The 23933-nt window shown below is 39.7% G+C and overlaps 1 protein-coding gene across 4 annotated transcripts in view; it reads left to right on the top strand.

The window, feature by feature from the left end:
- Positions 1-23933, top strand: part of SYNJ2 (synaptojanin 2) — a 68573-nt gene that overhangs the window by 33366 nt on the left and 11274 nt on the right. For all 4 annotated transcript variants that reach the window (XM_027904818.1, XM_027904826.1, XM_027904835.1 and 1 more), the window contains 14 exons: positions 2758-2854; positions 5828-6000; positions 6409-6490; positions 6728-6877; positions 6975-7140; positions 8946-9137; positions 11245-11329; positions 12594-12734; positions 15520-15712; positions 17481-17639; positions 17854-18010; positions 20444-20561; positions 22367-22585; positions 23846-23924. In XM_027904818.1, coding sequence (XP_027760619.1) covers positions 2758-2854; positions 5828-6000; positions 6409-6490; positions 6728-6877; positions 6975-7140; positions 8946-9137; positions 11245-11329; positions 12594-12734; positions 15520-15712; positions 17481-17639; positions 17854-18010; positions 20444-20561; positions 22367-22585; positions 23846-23924 — 2011 coding nt within the window. The remainder of the gene's footprint in view (positions 1-2757; positions 2855-5827; positions 6001-6408; positions 6491-6727; positions 6878-6974; positions 7141-8945; positions 9138-11244; positions 11330-12593; positions 12735-15519; positions 15713-17480; positions 17640-17853; positions 18011-20443; positions 20562-22366; positions 22586-23845; positions 23925-23933) is intronic.

Here is a 23933-nt window from a genome sequence, read left to right as displayed (position 1 = left end):
TTTTTTTTTTTTTTTTTTTTTTTTTTTTTTTTTTTTTTTTTTTTTTTTTTTTTTTTTTTTTTTTTTTTTTTTTTTTTTTTTTTTTTTTTTTTTTTTTTTTTTTTTTTTTTTTTTTTTTTTTTTTTTTTTTTTTTTTTTTTTTTTTTTTTTTTTTTTTTTTACTTTTTCCTTCTTGTTTTCAGTGGTAATTGAATTAATTTGGTCTTCCGGCTTGTTTCTGCAAAATCTTAAAAATACTAAGTGATATGCAAAAGAAAGGTTTTTGTAATCTTTCGTGAGCCAACAAATGTGAATTTACACTTAAAGTACACATACCATGTGTGCTTCACCACTGTAACCCAGATTAAAGTGTAAACACTGCTTCCACTCCACTGGGTTTTGATTTTCTCCTCATTATTTCACTCCTATATAGAAATAGCAGTGTCTTATTCTATGACCAGTGCTGTATGATGCTGTTATGCTGATGCTTTTCTATTTTACACAAAGACTGACTTGTATACCTTTTTAAACTATTAAGACTCTGTGTCAGCTGGAAACTGTAGAAAAAGACATGCATTACCTTGATTCCTTTGAATGTCTGACTATGAAGTGCTATCCTTTAAGGGCATATTTCCATTGATATCCATGGGAATAGTGCCTGAAAAAGACATGAAGAATTTGGGCTGTGGGAAATTTTCACCTTGTGAGTACCATGTCATGTGATAAATTTCTGTTTTGGTTTAGTTTTGGCAGATCAGAGTATATGTTGATTTTGAGTAAGGCCTCTTAATGACTTGATTTCATTTACCGCAACAGTTAGCAAAGAGGACATTAGTGACTGTTATTGGTTTTGCAGCACTGAAGATCCCGAATCAGGGATTAGAATCTAAAGAGACTGTGCACCATAGCAGTCCTGCTTCAAGGGTTCTTGACCTACATTTTCCAAGGTTTTAAGGCAGTTAAATTCTACTGACTTCAAGTGCCTTTGAGACTCATGGTCTCATGGCCATCAGGTGCCGTGATAACTTGCCCTGCCAGTGTCCCTGAAGCTCCATCTTAGAGGTTTGCATTCCACAGTGGAGATATTTCATAGAAGAAGAAAACAATAACTTATTCATCGTCCTCTTGTACTGCCCATGAAGTTACGAGTACCTCAGGAAGGAACAACTCCATAAGACCATTTAGCCCTGACCCCAATGCAACTGGTGGATAGCTTTCTTGCCAGAAACATGACCATAGGGATCAACTTGCATTTATTCCTTCTTCCTCTTGTGCCTTTAGGTTAGATGAAGTTAAGAGATATCTCTTCTTACTGATTTGCAAAATTTGAAAATGGGCAAGGAATATGGAAAAATACACTGGAATTTAACAACAGCTTTTCTGAGAGTGTTAGAGTGGATTTAGCCTGTTACATTTAACCATCTAATAGGTTATTGTGTTGAGAAGGCACTGTGAGAAGTGAATGGTGATCTTGTTAGTGGATATTTTTTTCATCCTGTCTCCCTGAGAAATCCTCAGGAAACTTTGCTTACAGTACCCAAATGGGTGACTTGACCTTCAGTAGTTTCACTGTAAGGAAACAACACTGGCAGGGAGGTAGGATCTTGATGCTGGGATCAGAGGGGTGCAAATGTATGGGAAGAGTTGCCATACAGAGAACTGGTTGCAGAACCAAGAACAAATGCACCAGAAAGTATGTTTAACTCTATTTCTTGAAGGCAATGCTGATAACATCTTCTTTTTTTTCTCCCCTTTCCATGGTTTTCTATGGGACTTATTTCTGGTTAAAGGATTTAAAGGTTCATGCCAGATGTGTGCTTGCTGTTTTTCTGACACTGTGCCATTACGTGTAATTTTGCAGCATGTAGTAACTTTTCTTTTGTGTGAGTGTTTATTTTATTCTTCTTGTCTATCCAGCTGCCTCTTAAGTATTGCAATAACGTTGTTTGTACATGACAGAAGTTGGCTTTATGATCTAGTTGTTTCTTGATGGACCAGCACGACTTCTGTAGCACATGCATGCCAACTAGCAAAAGATGTATTGAGGGGAGAAGAGGTGTCTCCACATCTGGCTAAAAGCTCTTGATTTTAAAGTCCCTAAATGTCAGCTTTGAGAGTTCAGTGGCATAGACTAAAAAACCGCTCCACTTCTTGCTTGCCTTGTTGTGTTTTTCCTGAAGAATCTGGGCCAGACAACTTGGCTAAAAGGACCTTTGGTCTGATCTTATGACTACTAACCTTTCTACTTGATTTAATTAAGTTGAGGTGAATATCTCAGTGCTGTAGTAGCTCAGAGATGTTTAACCTGTGATGTGTGTTTGTGCCTCTCTGTCTTTGGCACTGGAGTCCTAGGCCTAATTGCTGTGGCTGACTTAGTTCTCAGCCCTAAAAGATGCTCAGCAATTCCTGTTGAGGTGTGATACATTTTCCTCTCTTCTTGTCTTTCCTGTGTAGTTCCCAGGTTGACAGCCAAGAGGTGGGAGTGTACAAGGGGCAATGTCAAAGCTAACAGTGACATAAAAGATCCGGGGCCTCTTTCCTAAGATGCTTCTTTCTCTTTGTACAATACAAAATACTGTATCCCTTAATTGCATACTTTCAACATTTATACTTTAATAATTGATTGCAAGGAAACTGAGGGAGATTTTTGTAGATGATGTGGCTGAAACATTCTTCTGGATGAAACAAGCAGTGATCTCTACTTGTGTATTTTGAAAATGGTAGTAGGCAACATAACATGGTTTTGTTTAGTACCTATTATGGTTACTTTTGCTGTAGGCATATGATGCTTCTCAAAGAGCAGTATGGAAAACAAGTGATCGTTAACCTGTTGGGAAGCAGAGGAGGAGAGGAGGTGCTCAACAGAGCTTTTAAGGTAAAAACAATAATTTTTTTTTTAACCACTGATTTCCCTTGAGCCTCCATGTTCTTCTGTTTCCCTTCTGGCCTAGGAGGTGATGGATACTATATCTAAAGAAATTATGTTAACTCTTTACTACATTTCAGACTGAGAGAATAGTGTTTCTTAGTCTCGTGGCCTAATTTCCAGCCCTTCCTTTCTGCTTACTTCTTTATATATTTGTGTACATTCTCTTTAACCAAACTTTAAAAGAAATTGCCCTAATACTTTCAAGAGCCCTTCACCTTTGCAAAAAAGAATCATGGTCAGCTTTGGCAGAGTATGTAGCCACCTGTGCAGCCAGGTGCCTCATGGGTTTGCCAGAACTGCTTTGGGGGCCATGCTCTGAGCCTTGGTCACTGAGCATAGGTACTTAGCCATCACTAAGCTCTCTTGCTCTGACAGTAATGGGAAGTAGCTATCTTGCACTGATTGTGTTGGGATTTGTCTGCCTGAGCACTGAATGACAGTTTGGTGTATGGAGGGAGAATTTCCTGGCCCTAAATGTCCCTAGGCACATCTAATACCTGAAAGCAAGGATGTCAGGCCTTGTAGAATAAAAGCTGTGCTGAGTTCTAGTGTAGTATTCTCATGGCTAGATTTTTAAAACACTTATTAACTTAAAGCCACAGGTTGGCACTGAGTAGGATTTGCAGCAGTGCAATAGCTGCCTGAATCTGCTGGGCTCTGATGGAAATCTGCCTCCCGAGTACCTGTTGCTTTAGCAATCTGACGTAGATACTTCGGAGTATATGTTCCTAAAGCTAATCATAGGATATGGTTTAAGTACCCACCTGTAGTAAGTGCTGTGTATTTATTATTGGTAAAGAATGATACCAGTAGTTCTGAGTTGAATTGTTTACTGTGTGAAAATTAGCAAAATAAAAATTGTAGTTAAGTAATGGGGCCTGATTTCTTTCCCTCTCTCTTGGAATAATGCACCTGAGACAAAAGGAGTGTCAAGTTTTTTGTCAGTATTTTATGTGTGGCCATTTCCTCCTCCTGCAAAATAGCTGGGAAGGACTATCTGCTTCCCCAGCAGAAAGTGGCAAAGTGAAAGTTTCCCCCTATACAGAATATGGCCAGAGAAGGTGGTTATGACTAAAGCTTGCAAGGAAATGATGAAGGTACAGAAGTGAAGTTTGGTCCTAGCATCTGTTTTCAGCGTCTTACTGAATTTCTGCATGACACAGCCAAGCCTCTGTAATCTTTTGGTTTTCCTCTCTTTAAAATAGTTATCTAGTTTGTTTTGCAAAACTCACTGAAATTTAAGGGTAAGAGATAATTACTTCTGAAGGAAGATACAAATGTGGCATTTCTTGTGAATTTAATACTGATATTTTCTCAAACTCTCACATTCTTGAAGACCATGTTCTGGCCAGTATCATGCAACTAGAAATTAGGTCAGAAATAGGTAATCTCTAAAATGAAGACCTTACATTTATTAATATAATTTAAATAAGGACCTATTTTGTTTAAATTGATAAACTTTTTGCTTGTTTAAAAAATAAACGGAAGTATCCTGTGAGCTGAAAGAATTTAGATTAACAGCACTGAAAACCAAAGTTTTGTACTCATTCAAAATGATTCTCTCTTGGTAATTTTTTTACCTTTGTGTTTTAAGAAATTGGTGTTAGGAAAGAATATAGAGTTAATTTTTGCTTTGTTGATTTTAAAGGGCTTGAATTTAAAAATGAAGTTCTTTGTAAGAGTGTGGTTTGGAATACAAGCCTGTCTCCTGTCATTACTTTATTTCTTTGTTTCTCCACCATTCTTTTGCTTTTATTCCTTCCTCTTCTCTTAACTCTTGCTTCAACCTTAGTAATTCTTGAAAATGTTGGTTCAAAATATTCTTGTAATTACTGCTGCTGGGTTCTCTTGATCAGAATGGCACCATTACCATTCATTTATGCAACATCTGTTACCTGAATCAGCTGTTACCAGACCAAAAATCAATATTGTTCCCAGTAATGCTGTTCCTCCCATAAGCATTCCCTATAATAAATGTAATTATGCTTACGGTAAAAGCAATGCTGTAATGTAGAGTTGCAAATACTCCGGCAATGATTTACACCGAGGCAGTGGGTAAATGTCATCCTCAATTGCATTGCTAGTGCCAGCAGCTGTAAGGGCAAGTTAAGGTGTCAACAGTAACAGTCTAATGAAATATTTTTTACACATCTGTTTCCAAACACTGCCTTTACATTTGCTTCTGCAAGGAAGGCTTAATGGCTTACTTCATACAATTGTGCTGGTGTTGCTGCTGCACGTACACTTTGAATGTAATGTCAGATTTTCTTTTTCCAGTGTGTGTCACAATCTAAGCGGAGAAAAGCATCCATCTCCTGAAGTGAGAATGTGCAGGAGGGAAAGGAATAGACAAAGGCTTGCATAGTTAGAGTTAATCTAATGATTCTCTCTGGCTTTGTTGTAGAGAACAGGATGTATTATTGTTGTATCTATTACAGATACCTTAATGAAAATTGTGATGATTATGGAAATGCATGTGAGGTCATTGAAATTGGAGATGAAATAATGAGGCTATTAGTGCCTCTTCTTTCACTTTTGCAGTTTACCACAAACATTTTATAGTACATTTCGTGATACGTAATTCCTTTCTTACTTCCTCTCCCTGAGACTGCCTAGAGCATCACTGTTGCTGTACAGCCTCATGCACAGAGGTAGCAGCAGGGCTGCCACTAGCCAAGGCACAATTCTGATGCATATCTGCGGTTACAGTTTGAGTTCCTCTGCAGAAATTGGAGTCTAACAGTCAGGTTTACTTTTGTGAAGAAAGCAAACTTCGGTTGATTTTTTTCATGTCTGACCTTTTAAAATTCCCTATGAATTATGTTATTAGCAGGGTTTAGTAACAAAAAAAGCATGCTGACATCAATCCTTACATGTGGCTTGAGTAGGATGTGTTTCCTTCATTCTCTATCTAAACAGAGACTGCTATGGGCCTCTTCCCATGCGGAAGACACTCCCATGATAAACTTTGACTACCACCAGTTTGCAAAAGGTGGGAAAGCTGAGAAACTAGAAAATTTTCTGGGGCCTCAGCTGAAGTTGCACTGGGAAGACTTTGGAATCTTCACAAAGGGCGAGCATGTAAGTCCACGGTGAGTGTCATTGCCCCTCCATCCCAGCACAACCAGGCACAGTTTGTCATGGCCTTCCCAGGTTTCTCACGGTTTTTGTACTGTGACCGTAAATGACCATCTTGAAATACAATTTTGAGACAAAGTGTAGTCTTGGGGCTAAATGGATTATTTGCCTTAACTGCATCTCCACTCTTTCAAATCTGCAAATTTACCAGTGCATGGATTTGCTAATACAGTGTTGCAGATGTAGTCAAGTAATTAAATGTGTTAATGGAATACATTGTGCACAATGTGCTCGTACCATCACAATGTGAGTGGGTATATTCAGCCTGAACATTTGATGATCTTCTTTGATCAGCTCATGATTAGATGTCATTTTAAAATATACTGTTTTTTCCTCCCTCCTCTTGTGTTTGGTTACCGAAGCCTGCAGACAGGTGCTTTTCGAATGAATTGTTTGGACTGCCTAGATCGTACTAATAGTGTACAATCCTTCGTTGCACTGGAGGTGAGTTTGTCAGAGGACCTTCCATGGGATACCTGTACTGCACACATTGTTTGTTGCTTGGGAAAGACAGGAAAGAGGGTGTAAGTCTCAGTTGTGCAAGTCTGTTGTTTGTCTTGCCAGCTTTATGATACAGAATGGTGCTGGCTGTAATACTTAAACTGGGTGTAAAGAGCAAAAACGCATTTAAGAACAATGTTGCTTGTTTGTTTGTTTTTTTGTCTCCTGCACCTAATCCAGATACTGCTTACTCAATTAGAGAGCCTTGGTTTGAACTCTAAATCTATAATTGAGCGCTTTGTGGAATCCTACAAAGAGATGTGGACTCTCAATGGTCATAATCTGAGCAGGGTATTTAGTGGCAGTCGTGCCCTTGAGGGAAAGAACAAGGTAAACAAAAGAGACAACAGTCTTTACTTATGAATAAACAGTTTTGCCATATTTACTCTTCGGTGTCACTTGCACTGATGATTCCTGTCTGGTGTAGGTTGGGAAGCTCAAGGATGGTGCCCGCTCTGTGTCTCGCACCATTCAGTCAAATTTCTTTGACGCAGTAAAGCAGGAAGCTATTGAGTTGCTACTCATGGGTGACTTCTTCAGGGAAGAGTATGCAGACAAAGGCAAGATGCTCATGGACCAGACTGCACTGCTGGGTAAGGCCAGTGTAAATCCTTCACTTTTCTTTTGTATCTGCTTTTAGCTGTCAGATACAAGCAACTGTATGCTTTTGAAAAAAAAAAATCAATAAATAAGCTACTTTCCTGCAGCTCTATTGTTTAAAACACTGCTTTTCTACACTGTGATCATAGCACAGCTCTGTTATAATTCCACTGTGCTTATTTCTCATATTGTGTTTTGAACTTTTGAGTATGTTTGTTTGCTATTTGATAATGATACTCTCTGACAGTTTAGAAGAGTTGGACCAGAGGGAAGGATTTTAGGGCTATATACCCATATTCCCAGTATGGTCCTGTCTGAGTTTGTCTTGAGGAATTCTCTTGAGCTCAGCGTTTTTATCTCCTTTTTTTCCTCCTTGCTATTTGCACATGCTTTTAGTCATTTGGATCTTCAGAAGCACATTTCAGTTGTTATTTTGGTTCATACCCTGCTTTACTCCAGGCTCCTGATAGTCCACAACATAGACACATTTGTTTACACCAATTTAGAGTAAATGCAGCTCTCTCTGAGGAGTTATTTACATGCAAAATATAGGGTCATTTCACCTACAAGCAGTATTGGGGGGTCAGTTTACTTCAAAGCATCATTCAGCACCACTTCAATCCTGGGCTTGTTCCATAACACAGACCACAAGGAAAATATAGATAGCTTTTCTGTGCCTGATTGCCAGTGCAAATCAGGTGGTTAAGATTAAGTTTACAACAAAAGCACACTGCTAATTTCCATATTCACCAAAAATAAGTGAATATATCAGTTTCCTGTGAAGATGTCTGACCAGCCTAGAGAGCCATGACAGTGCTAGATTTGGACTGAGGTGAGATTCTGGGCTGCTCTCTGCCTTTCCTTCCATGTTCTAAACTTCTCAAGACTTCAGTTTTATTTATATCTGGTGATATGCTTGATTGCTCGTCCTATTATCAAGAATAAAGCTCATTGTCTTCCTACTATCTGATATACTGTTGTGTTTGGAATTTAATAAAAAACTAACAACTCAGCAAGTGAGTGTGTGATACTTAGTTGCTGGCTGAGTTTAAACCATGGCATGTTGGTAACACACCAACGTCTTTAGTTGTTGCTAAGTAATGTTTATACTTAGTCAAGGACTTTCCAGCTTCTCATGCTCTGCCATTCAGAAGGCTAGAGGGCTACAAGAAGTTGGGAGTGGACACAACCATGACAGTTGACTTTAACTGGGCCAAAGGAATATTCCTTACCATATGATGTCATGCTTAGTATATAAACTGGGGGGGGGGAAAGCTGACTGGGGGCCACTGCTTTGGCACTGGCTGGGCATTGATTGGGGGGCAGTGAACAATCGCATTGTGCATCACTTGTTTTGTATATTCTAATTCTATCATCAGTATCATTTTTCCCCCCTTTTCTGTCCCATTGAACTGTCTTTATCTCAACCCATGAGTTTCTCACCCCAGACAGGGTTAAACCATGACATTACTGTAGACTAAACTGAAAAGATTATGGGTGATAGAAGAATTTTTTTGCTTATTACTTGAAGTACAGAAAAATATTCACTGAAAGTGAGTGATTAGCCCTTCACAAGGTTTCAAAGGGTGCTTGGTTTCTGGAAGAGAAATTGCTGATATCAACCCCAGTTATCTTGTAGCTATCACTGTTGAAGTTATTCCCTAGGTTTTGTGTTGTTGCTGCTAAGGTAATGCCATTATTTCACAATGACTGTGCTGCTGCTGTCTGCATGGTTTCTGTCTTTTTATAGCACATTTTTCTTTAACACACCTTCTTTCTCTCTCCCCTCTTTTGTCAGTAACTCCAAGTATTTTGAAGGCCATGTCAGAGCGTCAGTTTGAATTCACAAGCTTCAAGCGTGTTCGTGTTGCCACGGGGACCTGGAACGTGAATGGGGGAAAGCAGTTTCGAAGCAACATCCTTGGTACCAGTGAGCTGACAGACTGGCTGCTAGATTCTCCCAAGCTCTCAGGAGTTTCAGAATTTCAGGGTAAGGTTTCACAGTCAAAATATGCAAGCAGTATTTGCTGACATATCTAGAGACAGTGAGTCAGGACACAAGATTTGACCAGCCTTTCAAAGGCAGTGCATCTTGGAGGGTATTTTCTCTCAGTTCTTGGGGGAGTAATCAGTTCCTCCATGCTTGTGCTGCCTCCCTGCAGAAGTGGAATGGTGTGCGAAGGGCTCCTGACAGTCAGAGTATCTCTTCAGTCTATACCTTGTGACTGTTTTGAATCTTCAGCAGGTCAGAATTCAGAGCTCTCTTTCATGCCATTGTGGGATATATCTGCTTATTCTGCACCCCATATTTTATTTTCTTCTTCCGTACCTCTGTTTTTTGTTCTTTATCATGAGAGGGAGCTACATGTGTAGGTGCCATCAGAACATCTCCTTGGTCTGTGTGGAGCTAAACATCTGGACTCTGAGCTTGTCTGAAAATGTTACTATCAAAGCCTTCAGACAAAATGATTTATTATGATAAAGATGATTTCTTTTTTTTTTTTTTTTACTACTATAGAAAATTACTGTGTTTGTGTCTTGCTGAAAGTGGCAGCTGAATTTCTTATTTATGCAACAAGGTCAGGTATTGTAATTGATTTACAGATTTTTATTAAGGTAAATGAAAAGTGAACATTCTGTCACTTAAAAAGTGAGTGGTTACAGAACTGTGGCAAAACCTATGCTCTTGTTGTTGGAATGGAATATTTAGCTTCCTGAAGGCATCACGGGGATAGTTCTGTACCTAACCTTGAAGCTCAGGAATTCATTCCTCAAATCCTTGGCTACTTATACAAGTCATCTCATTTGAACCCTTAGTACTTGAGTGGTACATGATTAGGTGCAGACCACTATCTGAGCAGCTTAGGTAGGTGATTGGTCCTGTCTGTTTCAGAAACACTTCAGATGTGTTAGCACGTGACTATGTCCATGATACTATAATTTGTTGAGAGCCTGTCATGTGTTAGCCCTGCCAGGCCTTCCCCTGAGAGAACCAGAGGAGCAGGACTACATGGTACAGGCAGCCATAACATGGTAGGTCTAAGCAGCTTCTAGAAGACAAGTGAGTTATGAATGGGCAGAGTTAGGGTACAGACATGGAAATGTCTGCATTCATGTTAGTATCAGCGCAGTGTCTACACAAAAGGGTAAGTGTTCAATGTCCAAAATTATTAATGGGAAATACACATGACAGTGACTGTCATGTTAAGCCAATAAAAGAGGCTAGCTGTCATGGGCTAGTTTCACCCTCGTGTCTACAGAGAGTTGCTGCATATTTCACTTTTCTTTCCATTTGTGCTTTCTGAGTCAGATCTGATGTTTGTCTGCTATTTATGCCTTCAAGTTGAATCAAGTTACTGTCACCATGGTCATATGACAGTTTAAAAAAAAAAAAAAACCCTTTAGGCAATGGACAGACCTGATGGGTCAACAGATTTTCTTCACTCTATTATATGAGAGTGTTTGATCTTTGGTGTTTTACCAGGGTAACATCCACAGTCCTGGGCTAGGGAAGGGGGGGTCACTGTGCTCTAGAGTGAACTAACCTTAAGTACAGGTCCTTAAGAAGGACTTGGAAGAAAGAAAACAAGAAGAAACTTCAAAGGCTTCCCTAAACTAGCAGTTAAACTTCCTAAAGGCATTGAGATGGAAGTGACATACTGGTGTGTGGACAATTAATTTCAGTTCCACAGGAATCAGTGTCAAAAAGGAAAAGCATGTTGGGTGAAATGACAAGCAGGTGAAAGATGGTGGGTAGTGAGATGTTGTGGCTTCAGTGATGAGTGGAGTGAGTGAGGGAGAGAGAACATTGAATATTTTCCTGTCTTAATATTGCTACAATATAATGTTCTGTTCTGAACTGCTTCCTGCAGGAGAGATGGAGACCAACTGGTGGGAGAAAAACAGGAAAAAATTTCAGAGAAACTGCAGGGGTTGTTTTGTGAGATTAGATTAAAGGAGCTATGAATATGTATAGCTTAGCAGGGGATGCACAAGACAGAACTACAGGAAGGATCTCTGACAGAAATTAGAATACAAGTCATTAGAAGAAACAACAAAATAGTAATTCTGGTATGACTTTTCCCTCTTGCCAACAGATGACGATAACTGCCCTCCTGACATATTTGCAGTGGGATTTGAAGAGATGGTTGAGTTAAGTGCAGGCAATATTGTAAATGCCAGGTAGGTAAAAAACAAAAACAAACAACAAAACCCCCAAAGCAACCAACTAAAAAACCAACCAAACAACTTCCCACCCCCCGCAGCTCAAAACAAAACAAACCAACCAATCAACCAAAACCCCAACAAAAAGAACACCATCTTCCCCAAAGAAACCAGCCATGTTCCTTTTTATGGTCAAATGTATAGAATATTTCCTTCCAAGTCTGTTGCTTTTAATCATAGCTGGAAATATGTTTCCCATTAACAAATGTCACTGGGATGGTGTTGAAAGTGATCTTTCTCTGTGAACTTCTGTATAGTAGAATACACTGTGTTTTCTAAGTCTCTGAAGTCCTTATGTTTGTTGGCAGAGAATTCTGATGTTTGACATTGATTTAACACTTGTCCTTAAACCCCTGTCTGATGTTGGAAAAATGTGCTCAGTGACTACAGTTACAATTGGCCTTCATGTGGAAATTCTAAAATGAATGAAATGTCTCTGTGGCTAATTGTATTTGTGAAAATTATGGCTAGAGAAGGAGTTAAAGGCAAAGCCTGAGCTTGGCATGTCAGAATGTACAGTAGGCTGTTGTGTGTATTGGTCCTTTTGAATCTGAAGGGGAGGGAACCCTGAGGATAATGTTTCCAGTGCTGATTCGTCAGGCTGGCCAGTTAGTTGTCTGTTTTGGGAATGACAAGTTACAGCAGTGCTTAGTGTGACTGCGGGGCTGGTGATATATCTGTGTGGATCAGTTGACTCTGGAGATAAGAAAAAGCTAAGTTTACAGATGTGAAGGTATGTTGCACCCACTCACAAACCTTCAGCTAAGAACTGGCTGTGGGTAGCCAGTTGTCTTCCAGTCAGAAAAAATTCAGAGATCTCCTCTTCACTGTGAGCATAAGAAATTTTAAAAGTCATGAGATTTGTATGGATGTTTGCTTTTACAGTTATGATTGCTGTAATCAGCTTCCAACTATCTGCAGTGAATGGGTATATCAAGAGTCTTGTGAGCGTGCGTGGATCTTTCTAACCCTAGTAAATAAAGCCCCTCATATCGAGGAGCAGGATAGCTGTATCTGTGTGCTGTGCCTGGGCTCGCTGACCCTGCTAACTCTGGACTAGCTTAGGAGGAGGTGTTATCTGTCTCTGCCATACATCCTGCAGCACCTCAAGTTCTACAGCCTAAGGGGATGTCTGTAAACCCAAGGCACGGTAATCTGTTCATTTTATTGACTGTATGTGGGTTTTTTTTTATTCCATTAAATGATTTTATGTTTGTTCCAGCACAACGAATAGAAAAATGTGGGGAGAGCAGCTTCAAAAAGCTATTTCCAGGACTCATCGCTACATTCAGCTGACATCAGCACAGCTTGTTGGTGTTTGTCTTTTCATCTTTGTACGACCGTATCATGTCCCCTTCATCAGGTAAAAAACGAGCTAAACTAAAACAAATAAACAAACAACTTCCCTCCCCCCTCCACAAAAAAACCCCAACCTGTGTCTTCTGTAACACCTGCTGTTGGAGTGTGGCCAGAGAGCATGGGAGTGATTTTTCAGCTTGATGAGAGTCATGCAAACCTGGATTCTGGTCTCTGCTCAGTGTGGGACAGAGACATGTTTCCAGGAGGAGTAAGTCTGGAGTCCATCACCAGGCATGCTCTAGGTGGGCAGTCAGGGTGGAGCATCTTGTTCGGGTGCTGTCTTTCTGGAAAAGGAATGACCTGGACTAGCAGGTCAGACACCGAGAGTGTTTGGTGCACCAAATGAAGGCAAGTGCTTTCCTTTGTCTGAAGGGCAGGTTTTACTTTTGAACCCTCTCCTTACTGTTTCCTTGCAGATACATGTTTAGTTCCAGATCTGAAAAGGATGATTGAAAAGGTGGAAAGGGGGTTGGGGAAGAGAGGCCTAATTTTGCCCCCTGACATTTTATAGAATTGAGAACTATTAAGTATTTGTCTTGAGAGCTATTAAGTGTTTGTCACTCAGATGCCACAGAGAACCAGAACTGTGTGCCTAGTCGGGAGGGTACAGAGCTGCAGATCCTCATCTTACTAAGCACAGATGTCTTTGGAGAGTAACCAAACTCCTCCAAGATTACCCAGCTACAGGGAGATCTGCATTAAAATGCCTTTGCCTTGGGCAAGAATTATGCAGGCTATGTGTAAATGGTTAGGAAATGAATAATTAGCCAAAACTATCTTTGGGCATCTGTCTGACCTTAAAGCCCAGAATGATTCAAACAGACCTCTCTACTGTTGGGGGCACTGATTTGCGACTGCATTTTGTGATTAAAATATCAAAGGCTGCCTCTTTCTTCCCTCTGATCTCCTATCTAGTGAAAAGATCAGAACAGAGCTTGTGCAGACATCAAGTGCTGTAGGCCAGGCAGAGGAATGCAATCCAGAGAACTGATGGTCTTGCATTGCCTTCCCAGTAATCTTTCTTCAACATGATTTAAAAAAATTTCTTCTTTTCCTGCTATGAAGCAGTCCAGAGAAGTGTTTCTCTCAGTCTTTTTGACTTTTCACCTGGCTTGTAAAAAATTTCAGTAATCCAGTAGGAAGTGCATGGCTTAAATGGAAATCAAAAGCAGAACAGCACAGTGGCTCTGTCACAGTTGTCAAACTGCTAGAAACTGGATGTATCTGTTTGAAAATCAAGAGGAAAAAACGGAAGGGTTTGATTTTAGTGACTAAGTTTCACCATTTAATGCAAATATGCTGTTATGGGTTACGTGAGCATTATCAAACCTAACCTGTGTGCTTGTGTAGTTTGTCCCATATCTAGAAAAAGAAAACAAAGATGATCAGAAGTGCAAAAAAAGGCTTCTGTGCTTACAGAGACTGAAGAGATTTAGACATAAGAGAGAGAATAGAGAAACAAAATGAGACTGTAGCTGAAGTTTATACAGAAGTGAAAGAATTTATGAAATACAAGCAGTTGAATTTACAGTGGGTTGGCTCAGCATAACCTTTGCCATGAATGCAAATCAGGTGAATATCAATTAGGAGTTGGTAGGCAGGCAGCAGGAAGGGAGTACTCTTTCGATTGAAAAGGCTGAACTTGTGCTTCTTTCAGAGTGCTTAAATCCCATTGTTTCATGGAACACTTTGATGTTCTTCCTTTGCCCCCTTGAGGGTGTCTTCTGGTGGTGTCCTGCTGTGAGGAAAAGACAGGAAATTAAAGAGGGAGAAGAAAGATACAAAAGATGGGGGAGGAAGAGAGAAGAAAATTAAGGGCATGGGGAACAAGGACCTGTAACATCCGGTATCATTTAGATCATGAATTTCTGAGAATACTTCAAATGAGACTTAGCAGTTTGCAGCATGCCCCTTCTTAAAATCAGTAATATTCTAGCCTAGATCTACTTGACTTCTCTCTGGAAAGTAAAATTTTCTCACTGGGAAGTACAGGCATGGTGCTAGGGTTGGTTAAAGTAATGATCTCATAATTTCCTTATTTGATCAGACAGCCTTGCTGGATATCTGGGAGAAATTAACCTGAGCAGGTCCTCTTCTTTACCAAGTTATCTTCCTATAGTAAAGTGTATATTAATCATGATGTTGAAATACTAAGTAATTAACAACATAGAGACCCTAAGCAATTTGTCTTCAGTACAGAACTCATTTCGGAGTTAGATATAAATAGTTGTATCCAATAATCACTGATTATATCACATCTGATTTAATAAACTATGGGTTATGATCTGTTGCTCTTTAATTGAATAAAAAATCCATCACGAGCTGTGAAGTTGGGTTTTGATACATATGAACACTAATTAAATTGTTAAATGTCTGAAAAGCAGATTCCCATATGTTCAAAAGTAAAAGGAAACATAATAGTAAGTTTAGTTATTATCATTATTTTAAGGATCATGGTAGAGGTAAACTTGAAAAGCATATTCTGTAAAAATTCCCAGTATTTCAGAAATCAGCTCTTGCTGGTCTGTTTGGAAGGGACAAGTAGAGGAGGAAAATCTTTTCAAATAGTTTTATTTCTGTACTATTGTATTACACCTAATTTGAAATATAAGTACATCAACATCATCAAGAAACTAGAAGATGTGCCTAAAAGCAGCAAGCTTTCTGGAGGGGAGAGGACAGGGCATTGTAAACTGCCTTTTCCTCTGTGTTGCAGTCAAAGTTAACTTAATGTTTGTCCCTGCAGTCCTTTACTCTGTTCTCTTTCTATTTTATTTTTTTTAATACAGGGATGTAGCAATAGACACCGTGAAAACAGGAATGGGAGGAAAAGCTGGAAATAAAGGGGCAGTGAGCATTCGTTTTCAGTTCTATAGTACCAGTTTCTGCTTCATATGCAGTCACTTAACTGCTGGGCAGACTCAAGTGAAAGAGAGGAATGAAGATTATAAAGAAATCACACAAAAACTCAGCTTCCCAATGGTAAGTGTAGATGTATGTATGCTAAAAACATTGGAGGGAAAGGTGCTATCTTTGCAATATGAAAGCTGGTCTCAGGGTGTATTTGGTGACAGGTCATCAAAGAAGTCATCTCAGTGCCACAGAGAATGGGAATAAAAGAAAATTGTAAAGAAAATGTTAAATAAAAAAAAAAAAAGGAACTGTTTCACAGGGGACTAGATATCACCCAGTATAGCACTTGCTTTACATAAGTATTTCTCCTTTCAAAAATTTGAATTACTGCAGTGCTTGAAAAGTCCTCAGCTATGCACAGTTTTCAAGTCAGTCTTTCAGAACAGTGCAATTTAATTGACACATCTGTAAAAGGCATCATGGATAAGATCTAGGTGACTGGTTAGAGCTGGGGAGCATGATATTGATAGCTCTTGCTGGCACTAGTTAGTGAGAATTCCTGAAAGACCATCCATGCTATTCAATATGCCAGTGCTTTAGCTGCTCCTGCTCAGGTATGATATACCAGTTCTTGGTCACTGACATGGTACTTTTCATTCCTTTCATTTTGTCCTCATTAATGTGTCAGTGTCAAGGAATTGCTGGCTTTTCTCAAAGTGTGGCAAGTAGGCACTCTTGGTCTGTAAGAATAACTTTTCCCCTAAATTGTATCGAATCAATCACCCTGTTTTTATATTTCCAGCTTGTCTCCTCAGGCCAGTAGATAACTCATGGGATTTGATAGCAGTGCTCCTTTGCTCCCCTTAAAGTTGATTGCTTTAATTTCCACAATACTTCCTTTCTTGGACCTCTCCAGAGAGGTCCTAAGCTGGAGGTGATAGGATGTGGGGGGGTGGGGATTGGACTAGTTTGTGTATTCTGGTTAGTCAGCAGAAAACGGCATTTAGGTTGCAAAGCATAAAATTTTAACTTCCTGTTTTTTGCAAGGTTTAGAGGCTTGGCACATGCAGCATATCAATCAGTTGTTTTATGCAGGAGCTAATACTGACAGACTGGACGTCCTGCATAGACGATCTGTTCCAAATGGCCATAAAGTTGTGTTTATGGTAGTTTTTCCTTCTAATACCTTATTAACTATTTGATGTCCTTTACATTCTACAACAGCTAAACGTACCTTATGTGTATAACGCATATAAAGAGTGCCCTCTAGTGCTGTGACAGCAAGAGCTCCGTAACGTTTCCCTAATAAATCTCTCGGGTTTGGAGGTTTATAGCTTAACTGTGTCGGGGGGCGGGGGCTGGGAGGGGGGAAAGACTAGTTAGAGGACAGGATACTAAATTTAGAACTGGAGTGAATTTTCATTGACGTTTTATTTCAGTACGTTTAAAAAACTATGACGTGCACATAACATCAAATTTGGAACTTGTTCTTACCCAGGAGCTTTGTTGCTGAATGTGCCTTGGTAGCAGAAAAACATTTTATGTTATATTTAGAATGTGTAAATATATTCATGTGGAATTTATTAGGGAAACAAACGTTTTGAATATTCATGACAACCAAATTGTGAATATGAAGCTGGGTTCCAGTTTAGACATACCTTCAGGAAAGAAGGGTTGGAGTCTGACACTCTTGTTTACAAAATTCAGCCCAGTGGGATGCCTACGACAGTGAAGGAACCATTCTATTCTATCACAGGATGAATTTAACAAATAGAATGTGACAAGTGGGTCCACTATTTGGTAATTCAGAGAGACTGAGTTGTACATTTCAGTGCATTTTAAAGATATTTTCATGAATGTGATTTAACATTAACAGTAATCTGTACCTCTGAACTAGGGGCAGAGCATGTTCTCGCATGACTATGTCTTCTGGTGTGGTGACTTTAACTATCGCATTGATCTAACATACGAAGAAGTCTTTTATTTTCTCAAACGTCAAGATTGGAAGACGCTTTTGGAATTTGATCAACTGCAGCAGCAAAAATCCAGTGGAAAAGTAAGGCAGAGTGTCTAATTTTCTTGAATACCTGCATGTTGTCTTGGTCTTCTGCCTTGAGAAAGTGAAGAAGTTGTGTTTTCAGACCCTGGCTTGTAGCACATGAATGTAACAATTTGTTTAAAAATCAGTACATTATTTGTTTGCAAAGTAGTTCAGAATGGGACCTACGTCATCTGTAACTTAATCAAAGATATATTATTTATTTTAATAGATTTTTAAAGACTTCCATGAAGGGACTATTAATTTTGGACCAACATATAAATATGATGTTGGCTCGGAGGCTTATGATACAAGTGACAAGTGCAGAACCCCAGCATGGACTGACAGAGTGCTTTGGTGGAGAAAGAAACTGCCTTTTGAAAAAACAGGTGCGTAGGATCTTTCCTCTGTCTTTATGTGATTGTCCAACTCTGCTCTGCAGTGGTGCAGTTTGGTCTCTGCAATATAAGAAAGATATTAAGCTCTTAGAGAGTGACCAAAGGAAGGCAAAAAAGATGGTGAAGGGCCTTAAGGGGAAGCCGTATGAAGAGCGGCTGAGGTCACTTGGTCTGTTCAGCCCGGAGGAGACTGAGGGGAGATCTCATTGCAGTTACAACTTCCTCAAGGGGAAGAGGATGGGCAGGCACTGATCTCTTCTCTGTGGTGACCGATGACAGGACCCAAGGGAATGGCCTGAAGTTTTGTCAGGGCAGGTTTAGGTTGGATATTACAAAAAGTTTCTTCACCTCGAGAGTGTTTGGGCACTGAAACAGGCTCTCCAGGGAAATGGTCACAGCACCAAGCCTGACAGAGTTTAAGAAGTGTTTAGACAATACTCTGAGGCTCGTGGTATGACTCTTGGGGATGATCCTGTGCAGGGCCAAGTGTTGGACTTGTTGATCCTTGTGGGTCCCTTCCAACTCAGCGTATTCTGTGATTCTGTAATTGGAAAGTTGTTGTAGAATTCATCCAGAATTAGTGAATGGTGCTTTACTCAAAGAGATGTTCTTTCTGTTTCTGCCCTCTCTTTTTGAGTGTGTGAAAAAGGGCTACATGCTACCGATCAAAAAGGCGCTGGGAGCTCACTGAAGAACTGAAAACAAATCAGCTGTAGCAATATAGAAATTATTCTGTTGTTTTTCAACAGAATCATTAGTGCATATAAAGTTCCTGTCTTATAATGGCTTGATTGTTATAACTGCTGTCCTCAGTAGATGTATAAGTGGTTTTCTGTAATTTCTTGTGTCTTGATAATTTTTAGGAATATTTCTGCTGACAGTTGGGGAAGATTTCATTAATTAGTGCTTACAAAGTACTTTGAGATCATGAGTGGCCGGCACAACAGAAGGGCTGTTTTCACTTGTTATTCAAAAGTTACAGTTACAAAACAAGAAGTATTTCTTTGTGTATCCAGGGACAGTTTTCATAACCATTCTCTCAGTCCGCGAAAAATCTATCCCCCAATGTTTCTAAATTTGAATGAGTTCATATTAAAAGTGTAATCACTGGAGAATTAATTTGGTCCATCCCTACAGATGTGGGGATATGTTTCATATGCCTGGGAACTTCTGCTTGGAATTTAAGTCGTGTTAAGTGTAAAAACTACAAAGCAAAACTAGGGCAATCAGAGAGTACATGTCAGTGTAATACAGTTACTCACTCTTATTTAAAGAATAAAAAACAAAGTAAAATGAGGAGCTTAAGCCATTGATAAGAGATGCAATCTGGGGGAAAGAAAAGCTGTGTGAGACATAATAAGGAAGTTAAGACAGGCCTCTTGTGCTGTTTTCATTTTAGGAGAAAGAACACCCTTCCATATTTTCAGTGCATATTCCTTATTTTGCACGGCAAAGCTTGCCCCTGAGGGACTTTAGTATTTGGAATACACACAGAATGTAGGATCTAACTGGCTGGTCTGCAAAAGTCAAGTCCTTTTTTTAGAGCTTATAGGCCTCTCCCAGCTATTTCACATGGGTATATTACTGACCCCCTTATCTGTTCACCCAACTTCCAAGCCCTGCAAAGCTTTTCTTAGTTTGCTACTAGAGTTGCTCTGCTTTACTGCTGGTGGCAGGGCTCTTCTGCCTCTCAGCTCTAATTGTTTTGTGTTGCTTCCTATTACTGTTATAGGCTAAAAGACTACTTGCTTTCTGAGAAAAAAGTGTAGCCCCAATGCCAGTGATTCAGCAGAAATGCCATATTCTATATTAACTCATTTTCAGCTCAACAGGAAAGAGATAGTTATCCTTTTGCCTAAACAGTCACCTAAAAGCTTTCCTGTTATAAACAACAATGTAATATCTCACTCTAGCATAATGTCTGGAGCATTTTCTGTCACCTTAATGCATTGCAAAAGAAGTATTTAGAGACTGGATGTGCATGGGTTTGCTTTCTCCCCTCTCTTGTGTATTATTTCTCCAATCCCTGTGTAATATTCAGATTTGCAATGTAATTTCCAAGTGCAGTTTCCATGTTTGGTGATGGGACAGGAGGCAAAATACTAATATGACTCAATCAACCCAGAAAAAAAGAGAGAGAACAGGTAATTAATTGGGTGACATTCAGGTCAACCATTCTTTAGGTTACTTATTCTAGGGATCAGCTGTCTTGATTGCACTTCCAGTCCCTTCTGTATTTTTTCTTTCTAGTCTCTAATTTGTAAATCTTTTAGGATACAAGCTCTACCTTCAATGGTATATACAAGAACAAAATACTTCACCTCCTACTACTGGAGTGTGTGAAGAGCGTCCTAAAGAAACAATGTTTAACTGTTAGTAAAACTAGCTCTGAGTGAGTTTTAAAGCATGTTTTGTCCTGCATAGCTGGCGAGATCAATCTTCTAGACAGTGATCTGAATGCTGATACCAAAGTCAGGCACACCTGGACCCCTGGAGCCTTGATGTATTACGGGAGAGCGGAGCTGCAGGCATCGGACCACAGGTAAAGTCCTACGCAAACATTCAAAGAAAGGACTGCCAGGTTAGAATGTGTCATACTCAATTACACCTTCAGAGTGAGGGACCAAGTCTAATTATAACAGGAATTACACCCTTATTCTGTGTTCAGTATCTGTTTGGTGGGGTTTTTTCCCCCCATAGCGGATTTTATACCAGAGTGGCAAGTATCTACAGTCATGTATTTATTTTTGTTGCACTGTGACCTCAGCAAACACTGGATAAGTTGTAACAACAGGTGTAGAAAATGGGGCTTTCTATTGCTTGGTTTCAGAAAGCTCTGACACCTAAGGAAGCTGCTCTGATGGACTTCCATTCAGTTTGCTGCAGGAGAGGAGGAGGTTGGGACTGTGTGACCTGAAGAGGTGTAAGATAGGCCACTTAGGGCCAGATTTGACCTCTTCACGGTAGTCAAGTGTGGATCTTCTGCACCTCCCTTCAAAATGGAGATGGGAGAAGAAAGAAAAATCAGAGACTAATGCTTCTGGTTGATCCATATAATTAACTTCTCTTTAGGGATATGAATGACCTTTCTTTGTTAAACTTGTTCTCTGCTTCACTTCTGAGAAACAAATTCTGTAATAAATACACTTTGAAAGGTCCCTTGCATTCAGAGTAATATTTGTCTCACCCCTTGCATGCCCTGTGGAAATGCTACAATATTGTTCCTCCTAGCAGTGCTCACTGACCCCCAAGAGCTGTCTCTGTGCTTCTCATGGTGCTCTTGAATGCAAGGACTGTTCTGTGTTCCTCCAGCAATGGAAGAACATGCCTCTCGCAATCAATTTATCTGTGTCAAGGCTTTGACATTGCTGTGTTCCGAAAAGCACAGTGGAGCTACTGCACTCATTATACTGGACCCTGAGGATGCAATCTGTGAAACATGGCTCTTATACATGGCTTTCTGTTTCAGCAAACTTGACTGCAAATACTGCTTTTTAATTATAGTCAGCAGGTTTGCTTTCCCGGAGTTTGTGCTAGGAAAAGGGCATAGCTATATCTTTGTGACATATGGAAATGCATTATGATTCACAGTGCTTAAGGAAATAGTTAATGCTTCCTATACATTTTTCCCCTTTACTATCTCTTTCTAGCTTTGCTGTTGTTGCTTTCTTATGCCCGGGTAATGAGTATTCAAGAGCCAGGTCTATTGAAACGAGGAGGCAGCAATTTTAACATAGTTACAAGAGCAGCCATTCCAGTTACTGCTCTGTGTGTACATGCAGGTGGAAATCTGAGGATGTGGATTGCATCCACTGAGATGAGTTTTATTCTTTCAGACAGCTCTCTCAATTTTATTCAGATCTAACACACAGAGAGATAAATTGTAAGAAATGGTTCAAGAAGCAAGTTTGCAGCGTTGGCAGCTTATAATGATTGACATATATTTGCTACATAAAAACATTATACACTTAGAGTACCGCATCCTTAATTTTTGGAAGAAGATATCTTTGTGTGGCCTCGTCTAACAGCAAATAATATATTTCCATCCTGATCTGTAGAGGTTTTGGGACACAGCTGTTTGATAATGAGTGAAGTATCCTGGTATTTTTAGTCTGCAGGTTTGCCAAAAGTGCTACATAAAATTGTTATTTAAAATCCTTTATGGTGTGTCCTCACTGCTACATTCAGCTAATGCAGGACTGGGAAATATAATTAATAGTGCTCAAGGCATGATCTTGACCACTGCAGGAAAAATGAAGCTTACCTGCCCTACTTCTTGAAATAGACTTTACATTTATATAAGCATTTCTTATTTTTAAATAAGCATTTTTCCTTTGTTTCATGTAGGCCAGTGTTAGCTATTGTAGAAGTAGAAGTTCAGGAAGTTAATGAAGCTGCCCGTGAGAGTGTTTTCCGGGAAGTGTCATCTTTCCAGGGACCACTGGACGCCACAGTAGTGGTAAATCTGCTATCACCAACACCTGAAGAGAAAAATGAATTTCCTGAGGACTTGCGTACAGAGCTTATGCAAATGTTTGAGGATTATGGCACTGTTGTTCTGGTCAGGTAAGTTTGGGATCTGAAATGGCATGTTATCTCTTCAAAGCACAGACCAGAAAATCCCTTTTGTCCTGACAGAGTTAACTTTGTATTGGAAGGTACTGTGTTGAATTCCTTTACTGCATATTGAATTCTTCATTAGAAATGCTTTGAATACCTTATACCTCACAACAACCTGTTAAAGAAATAGCCTAACAGCTCTCTTGTCTGCGTGGAGGAGAGTTTTGTTCAGAACAGCGTCATAAAGCAGAGGCTTTGATGTAAATTATCACCTTTAGATTCAGGCCTCACTTCCATGCATTTCTGTTTCTGATGGGTCCTCAGGCCCTGCTTCACCTCCTCTGGGGAGATCAGCTCTCTTCCACAACTCTTTCACACTCAGTAGGATTTCTTGACTGGCTCTCCTTTCTGTTGGGGGTCTACTGCTGGTTTGGTAATAGTACAGCTTCTTGCAGTGCTGTCACCTGCTGGGTTTGAGAGGGAAAGTGTGATACCTTCTGGCAGAGCTGCCTAATTTCATTCTGATTGATTCTGTACAGGGCTCCAGCACATCTATGAGACTTCTGTTTTGAGAAATACAGGCAAAAGACCTAACAGTTGACCTGTGGGAAACACCACCAGAAACTTGTTTATGTTGTATTGGATCCATTTATGAATGGAGAAAGCTGCTGACCTGTTGTTGTATAGTTTTGTGAAGTGCCAGTATAAGCTGAGGGTTCAAAAGCAGCCCTGCGGGAGCAGCATCATCACCTTGCTTGTGAAGAAAATGAGCCAGAAAAGAACATGCTTTGGTGGTTTGGGTTTAGTTCGATTTTAATTGCTTTAGATCTTGGTATATACTAGTCTCTGGGAACACATCCTCTGAGGTGAAGGATATGCAGAGCCACAGAAGCTAGTACACAGGGAGTGTGGATATTGCACTGGGTACCCCATCAACAGCTGCTGGGATGTTGGTACTGCTGCTTCAGGGGCGATCCAGTAAAGGACAGGGTGCTGGGGTCACACAAGGGAGGATGGGAGAGAAGAGGAGCCCAGCTGAGATTCACAGATCACCTACTCCTCCCCAAAAAATAGGATTGTGAAGGAAAATACAACTAAAACCAAATTCATAGCTATACATGTATTATATAGAGAGAGATAGATATGTGTATATATATATATCTATATATATATATATGATAGAAAACTATCATGCTTTTCTTTAGGGATTTTATTCAACAATGGAGTAAAATGCACTGTTTTTTCTCCTCTGCCTTTTTTCACTAGGATCATTGGAGGTCAAATGCTGGTGACATTTGCAGACAGCAAGTCAGCTCTTCATGTTATGGATATAGATGGTGTCAAAGTAAGATTC

This window comes from Empidonax traillii, unplaced genomic scaffold (assembly GCF_003031625.1).
Source record: "Empidonax traillii isolate 1590-97213 ecotype Southwest subspecies unplaced genomic scaffold, ASM303162v1 scaffold24:size2376012, whole genome shotgun sequence".
Lineage (NCBI taxonomy): Eukaryota > Metazoa > Chordata > Aves > Passeriformes > Tyrannidae > Empidonax > Empidonax traillii.
This window is presented reverse-complemented; position numbering and strand designations above follow the sequence as displayed.